At 42.0% G+C, this 7,745-nt stretch overlaps 1 protein-coding gene across 6 annotated transcripts in view; it reads right to left on the bottom strand.

The window, feature by feature from the left end:
- Positions 1-2,932: 2,932 nt before the first annotated feature.
- Positions 2,933-7,745, bottom strand: part of CNBP (CCHC-type zinc finger nucleic acid binding protein) — a 10,141-nt gene continuing 5,328 nt past the window's right edge. Inside the window, exons 2-5 of one of the 6 annotated variants that reach the window (XM_007465283.1) lie at positions 5,421-5,537; positions 5,209-5,301; positions 4,858-5,056; positions 2,933-4,003 (exon numbers count right to left, since the gene is read on the bottom strand). In XM_007465283.1, coding sequence (XP_007465345.1) covers positions 3,886-4,003; positions 4,858-5,056; positions 5,209-5,301; positions 5,421-5,523 — 513 coding nt within the window. In that variant the 5' untranslated portion in view covers positions 5,524-5,537 and the 3' untranslated portion in view covers positions 2,933-3,885. Of the gene's footprint in view, positions 4,004-4,857; positions 5,065-5,208; positions 5,302-5,399; positions 5,538-7,745 lie in introns of those variants that run through there. The other 5 variants (XM_007465284.1, XM_007465286.1, XM_007465281.1 and 2 more) reach the window with 5 other exon arrangements.

Raw genomic sequence — 7,745 nt, 5'->3', positions numbered from 1 at the left:
TTCCCTACAACTTCAACAGAAATTTGACTATTTCTATTAAGAAAATCAACCTTCCTTAATGGGTAATATTCAGTATTTACCGGGAACCTCAAAACCATGAAGGGCACTGTATCACTCAGTCCAACCTAGTTTTGTTGAACCAGGGAGCGACATTCTCCATTTTTCCCAACTGTGTAACAAGTTTATGAACTCAAATCAATATCTGCACAGGGGACAATAAATGCTAAAATCATCAAGTGAATGGATAATGGAGACCGAGATATTCCTGACTATTCAAGGGAAATGCACATCACTACAAAGAAAAAGAAAAGAGGCTGCCTTAAATGATCAAGTTCTGTATCAAGAGTACAACTGATGTAATACAACATTACACACTTTGAAGACATTCTCGCCAACACAAGTTCAAGCTGACCCTAATCATCAAGCCTGTAGACCAAGAAATAAAGGGGATATAAACCAATGAAATGACACCAAAAAAAAAATCAATTAGTAAACATAGAACACTCAAGAAAATCGTGCCAGTTTCAAAAAAAAAAAAAAAAAATCAAGCTTATGAGGCGGGAAAAGTTGGTAACTGTTAGGAGAGACTGAGGAAACGTACCAACCAAATGCAACTTACAAACCCTGACTGGATCCTGGTTTGGGAAAACTGGCTATGCAAGGCTTTTTTGATACAACTGGGTCTATCTCAGTTGTATTAGGGATCAGATGGTACTAGAGAAATAATGTCAACTTTCTTAAACATGACAGTGGTATCGTGATGCTGAGAGAGGACATCCTAGTTCCCACAACTAGGATGTCCTAGTTGTTTTGCTTGCCAAAACAGTCACACCTACAACTTACTCACAAACACCTCTGGACAACTGTTCCCTGTTAAATCTAGGGGTGGGGACACATAAGTGTCACTATAGTGGTTATTCTAAATACCACTTACAAAACCCTTCAAAACAGGCTTGTAGGCAAGAGATCTTCCTGGTCCACTCACTGAAGTCCCTGATCAAGAAGCTTCAAGAAGCTGAGGAGAAATAGCTATTCTACAAGTACGCAAAAGGGTGGTAAACGCTAACAGGTGAAAGATGCTACCTGCAAACAAGCCTCACTTTTGACAAAACCATTCATGTATCAAGGCAATGTTACTATCTGAAAACCGTTTTTAAAAAGCAGCCTTAAGGACTTCCCTGGTAGCACAGTGGTTAAGAATCCGCCTGCCAATGCAAGGGACACGGGTTCGAGCCCTGATCCGGGAAGATCCCACATGCCGCGGAGCAACGAAGCCCGTGTGCCACAACTACCGCGCCTGCGCTCTAGAGCTCGTGCGCCACAACTACTGAGCCCGCATACCACAACTACTGAAGCCCACGTGCCTAGAACCCATGCTCCACAACGAGAGGCCACCACAATGAGAACCACACGCACCGCAACGAAGAGCAGACCCCGCTCTTGCCAGAACTAGAGAAAAGCCTGCACGCAGCAACCAAGACCCAACGCAGCCAAAAAATAAACAGAATTAAAAAGATACCTAAAGAAGCATTTAAAAAAACACAAAGTAGCCTTAAAACCAAGTCTGACAGCAAAGCATTAAAAGCCTACACAAAGTGCTCATTGGTTCCTAGCAATTAGCTCAATATCCCTGTAAAACACATTTTCTCACAGGACTTGTTCAGTCATCAAGGTCAATGCAAAGAAACGCTACCTTATGAAAGCACACTTTGTGGTCTGTTTCAAATAGGTCCCTGGGGCTGCCCTGGTGGCGCAGTGGTTGAGAGTCCGCCTGCCGATGCAGGGGATGCGGGTGCGTGCCCTGGTCCGGGAATATCCCACATGCTGTGGAGCGGCTGGGCCCGTGAGCCATGGCCGCTGAGCCTGCGCGTCCGGAGCCTGTGCTCCGCAACGGGAGAGGCCACAACAGTGACAGGCCCGCGTACCGCAAAAAAACAAAAAAAAAAATAGGTCCTTAATTATGTGCATCAAAGGGTCTCGAACAAAAGGCAACTGCTAGGTACTACAAACATACGTTGGAACAAAGCAGTTTTAAATATCTCGTTTGCTGTTTTATGTTTCCCACTTGAGGTTGGAAACCTTGGGGGAAAATAACCTCACGTGCACTGGCCCCCAACCCTGAATTTAATTACATGTAACAGTGATGTCTTTGAAAACAGGGCTTCCCTTACGCTGTCTCATGCTTGTGCTAGAAACTAAAAAAAAAATCCAATAGAAAGTAAGCTTGTACTCATAAGGAAATGAGCCCATGTCGTGATTTCATTTTCTTGCCTACTCTGGACTATTAATTTGACCAAGCTGGAACTAGCCCAGCACAGCTGAAACACCAAATCTTAACACTGCAGTGATACACCAACACAAACTGACCAGACTTTACATGGAAGGTGAAAAATGCACAATACATCCAAGGTGAAATCACATGGCGGTGTGAAGGGGGAACAAATGAACTAACCTGGGGAAGCATGTGCCACTAACTGTATGTAGTTTGGGGTGGGGTGGGGGGACGACAAAAAAGTATAGAGGGCATAGGGTAGGAAGCTTGCTTCAAGTTTCCGGCTCCAGGCACGCTTCAAGCAAGTTAAGATTCTAGTAACTCACCTATAAAGTGAGTTTATTAAACCAGGTAACTTCTAAGGTCCATCTCAACTCTAGCTCAGACCCTAGGAAAAAAAGAAGGAATCCAACATTTCAAATCCCTGTAAAGCCCAGGAAAAATATGAAATGCTAAAACAGCAACGGTATTAGAACTGTTCAGAATGAACACAGAGCTAAAGGCCATCATTATAATGAATGGATTGGAACGAATTAAATTTTCTATATCCCTGCAAAACAACTGACCCCAAAGTATCTGAAGCCTGCGCTTCCCTGTAACAGCTATTTTTCATTACTGAAGACATGACTTAGTACAAAAAGAAAAGTCCAAACTGTGAGCTTTCAGTCCTCCACATTCCCCTGTTTAATATGGCATTTTGCACTATATACATTAATGAAAATCTGAAACAAACAGAAAGAACTTTAGTCAAACTCCCCTTCCTCCTCCAGCTTTATTGGATAGTTTAAAATTACATTTCTATTTTCTAGGACTTCAGTTGCTTTTTCCATCTGACTTTTAAAAACTGATTACAGCAAATGAAACACAGTTGTCTAAGTGATATAGTATACAAAAATAACATCTTGATTTCTGTGAAAATGCATTTCTCTGCAATTCCTGAATAGCTCCAAATTATGCTAGCTCTGAGCATAGATGTTTACTCTGGGTTTTAGATTTAGTCTTTGAAAAAATGTGTTCTACACCTTTGCCATCGCCATCTGTTTACCCAGCATCAATGCTGCGGGGAAGTTGTTCCTGTTCAGGCTTTTATCCCAAGTTTTCTCGCACAGCCGTTAACAGGCATGTTTGGTTTTTATTTTGTTTACTCCCAGTCAACTGTATGTCCTATGTAGGGCCTGATACAGATGTTACTTGATGTTATTTAACAGCTACTGAGGTCAGACAATCCAAGGCAGTCATTATGCTAAAATTAAAGTTATTTATGGAAGAGCTCATGGACACTTCCAGGATTGGTTTTTACCTCCTACATGGGAACATATTCAAGAAACCCAGAATGGGCTTACTGGTCTGACTCAACTCTTCCCATTCATCAATCCCTATTTACCAGTGGCGCGGAAAGGGGGTTCTTTAACAAAGCATTATACGTAACACCTCTACCAAACTAAACATAAACTTTTTTTTGTAGTTAAATGCAGGAAGTCGGTTTTTTTCCACCCCTTTCCTCCTTTTACACGGCAAGTAAAGCTCACTGGCCTGGGAGTAGCCTCTATCTGCCAACCTCTGGCCAGTGAAGAGGATTCAATCAGAAAAGGAGGGGCGACAGAGGACAGTAATTAAGCCGTGGCCTCGATCGTGCACTCCCGCGCAAGGTGCCCTGACTCGCCACAGCGGTAACAGTTGACTTCACTCGTCTTGCTGCAGTTGATGGCTACATGACCAGTCTCGCCACACCTAAAGAAAGGAAAGTACAACAACTTCATAATAGCGCTCAGAAAATGCCCAACTGGACTAAAGCAATAGTTACTGCAGAGCAAAAAGCAACAATAAACCAGTACAGTTCTGTTTTCAGGACAGTACGTCTGATTATCCCCTAAACTAAGACCAAAAAGGAGGAATTTGATAGCGAAGCTACCCAACTGTGCAGCCTAAGGCATAAAACCAAAACCTTTGCCATAAGAGTCCAACCAACACCACAACCAAAACACTGGCCAATGTTATAGTTTCACACAAATTAACCCCTAAGATTTCACAGTTATATACATATCAAAACTTATATAAAATTTTACACTTTCATGTGTACATATTATTATATGTCACAGACAGGCAGAGTCTTCTGGTTTCATGACAAAAGATTTGTGTGTATGAATTACACGGTTTTCTACAAAGTGTCTGAAAACCCCAAATTATTATAACAGAACATTTTGTGGCGGGGGAGGGGGGCCCACCCTGCACAGTAGGCGCAATCTTAGTTCCCTGACCAGGGACCAGACCCATGCCCCCTGCAGTGGAGGCACGCACGGAGTCCTGACCACTGGACCGTCAAGGAAGTCCCAATATTCTTATTTTGAGACCATTAAAAATTCCAAAGTTGTGCTACATGCCGCCCAGCTGCTATAACCCACCAATCATCACGGCAGGACACTGCCCAAGGCAGAGACAGTTGGGCTACGCAGGCCGGAAACCTGTCCTGCGGTCGCAGCCACCTCAGGGAATGTACTACCGCCAAGGCCCTCCCATTTACAGCCAACTCACTCTCCAGGAGCCCCTGCAATGAGCTCTCCGCCAGCAGCACGCCAACAACTCACCTATAGCACTTCACTTTGGTGCAGTCTTTCTGAATGTGTCCGAACTCTCCGCAAGAATAGCACTTCTGCTCATCTGCGTGGTCACAGTCACGGGCCAGGTGGCCGGGTTTGCCGCAGTTGTAGCAGCACTGCTCTCGCTCCCGCTTGGGCTCCTTGCAGTCCTTGGCAATGTGACCTCCCCGGCCGCAGTTATAGCAGGCTTCAACAATAAGGAAAAGAAGCAGACCAAGACTATAAAACCTTACAGATGCTGCTATGTGTCAAACCACAGAGCACACACCGCCAGAGGTGGAAAATGTCTTCCAACGCAGTAGAGCGTGCTTGCACGGAGAGGAAGTGTTAAATGCTTACCATCCTCCTGCAGATCACAATCCTTGGCAAGGTGACCAGACTCACCACAGCGGTAACAGATGTCTGGAAGCGACGAGGAAACAAACTGGAAACCTATTTTGGGCAGAGACAAAACGCATGTGGCTAATTAGACCAGTCTTGATACTTATGAATGCTGAAGCACTTCAAAATTTTTTATTCGACAAAAATACCTCTATCCGAGGTAAAACCACCTCTGCCACGGCTTCTCATTCCACGACCACGGCCCCCACCAGTGGGGCATTCCCGGGCCCAGTGGCCAGATCGTCCACACTTGAAGCATTCATTACTGCTCATGGCTGCAGCCAGATCTTCAAAACATTAAAATGACAACATTAAACCACTTGAAATTACCTTTAGCTTTTATTCCCTGTTTAGTGTATTTCTGGATAATTATTCTGGAGGAAAAACAGCCAACCAATATACTGGTTAGAAAAACAATCACATAACTATACATGTAGGCATTATATATCTATTATGAAATATATTAAAAGTGAAAAACACATTGAAAACATTATATAATTTCATAAAACTCGTGACCTTTACAATCACTAAGATTATGCATACATGCTAATCCAATTATTAATGAGATGACGGGACTTTTACAGGGTTAGTATCCATGAATGTCCACTATTAGAAATAATTAGTAATACCTCATTCCAGGTCCAACTTAATGGACATTTTCATGGTTACAAGCCAGTAAACTTTATTGTGGGCAACTGGAAGTCATTTACTGGTTATAAAATTGGAATAACCCAGTGGAGCTGTAGTATAGATTCTGGGAGTGGATGAAGAAACATTCTCCTCTGCGCCCTTAGCACCTAACACAGTGCCTAATTAAACTGCAGCACTACGTGCTGATTCAGTATTTAGAGCAGACACGTTAGAAGAAATGCAGGCAATTTTGTCTCTAGACGGCAGAGTATGTTAAAAATATTAGAAAAATGACAGAGGAACACCAAAGTAAAATGCCAGTAGCACTGGGACCATTTTTTCCCTCTTTTATTCTCCCATTTCCAAATTTTTCTGTAATTTTACATTTAAAACAAGGTTACTTGGAATTTCATAGTAGACTCCTTTATTGGGTATTGTTTCAAAATAAAAGCAACACTCCAACTAAAGCAAATGCATTTTATACTTCTTATGTAACAACCTAAAAATAAGCACGGGCTATTCCTAGAATAGAACAGAATGGAATGGAATGGAATAGAACAGAATGGAATGTTGCAGGACAAAGTCCCAGTAAAGTGGCCTTTAAAAAACAAACTAGTTAAAAACAATGTAACCTTTACATTTCCACACTTCCAGAGCTAAACATTTTTACCCTTAATTCCAGTGTCAAACAATGGTAAACAAAGTTTTTAAAACACGTTGTACAGAAATCTAGTGACTAAAAATTATGCTCAAGTTTCAAGCCTCCATCATCAAATACTGAAAAGAACTCATTACCTATCCCAACTCTCTGCAATCAGAGCCAGGATAAATCTTCAGAGGAATCTTTCTACCAACTCTTGCCATATAAACTTATTACCAGAAGGGGGTAGGGGAAAGTGCCTGAATGCATAATGCACATTTCTAGTCAGATGAAACCAGTCAGCGAAGATTAAAAACGTATTTTTGCAAAATTACATTTGCCTTCTTATACGGGTGCTGGCATTCTAAGTCATGTGGAGGGCTGGTTTCCACCAGAGAGAATACTCATGATTAAAAAACGAATGGCACATAAAATGATCACAGAAAAATGCAGCTTACGGTATGTCGTCCTCCCCTCAACCCCATTTTCATTTTGCATCTTCTGTTTACTCGGGACCAATCTGAGCACATTAACTCTTGGTCCCAAGGAGTTCTTTGCACAAACGATCATTCCTTTCACAAGGTAATCCAGGCAATTTGACAAGTTCTGAGTATTTTATAGTTTTTTTTATTTCAGTAAGATACTTATCCTTTAGAAAAATGACAACCCAATATTCAATATGCATTGTCAAAGATAAAGAAATGATAGCTCCGGGCAACCTCCCTTTTAGACTGCTGCTTTAAAAGGACCTCTTGTTTCATAATGGTAAAGTACAAAGGAAATACGTTACAATGAATCATCAGATGTTTATCAGTGTATTGAATAAAGTCAGCAGTTAAAATTTTACGTTTACTTTTAGCCTACAAATATTAGTTTAAAAAATTTAGCTTCTCAAGAACTGATTAAGCTAAGTGCGGATTTTCCATGAACTGTTTCTCTCTTTGGCCAAGCCGACCTCAATCAGCTGGTCTACATTTTCACGGACTCCTTTATGACAGAGCTCTTTAGTAACATTAACCCAACTGATTCCCACTATGTTTTTAAGGCACGCTACTGATCCTGGTACTCATCTTACATACAAATGTACTTAGTTCTAAGGTCTTTAGAGAATGGCATTCTATTATTCCTTAGGAAAACTAGAGGCGGTAAGACAAAGCTGCAAACCTATCATGGCTCCCTGTCTCCCACTGCTCTTGGCTGCGAGTGTGCGGCACTGCCCTGCCCC

Source organism: Lipotes vexillifer, unplaced genomic scaffold, assembly GCF_000442215.2.
Source record: "Lipotes vexillifer unplaced genomic scaffold, Lipotes_vexillifer_v1.1 scaffold1115, whole genome shotgun sequence".
NCBI classification, from domain to species: Eukaryota; Metazoa; Chordata; class Mammalia; order Artiodactyla; family Lipotidae; genus Lipotes; species Lipotes vexillifer.
The sequence above is the reverse complement of the archived record's forward strand: the minus strand, read 5'-3'. Positions and strand labels throughout refer to the sequence as shown.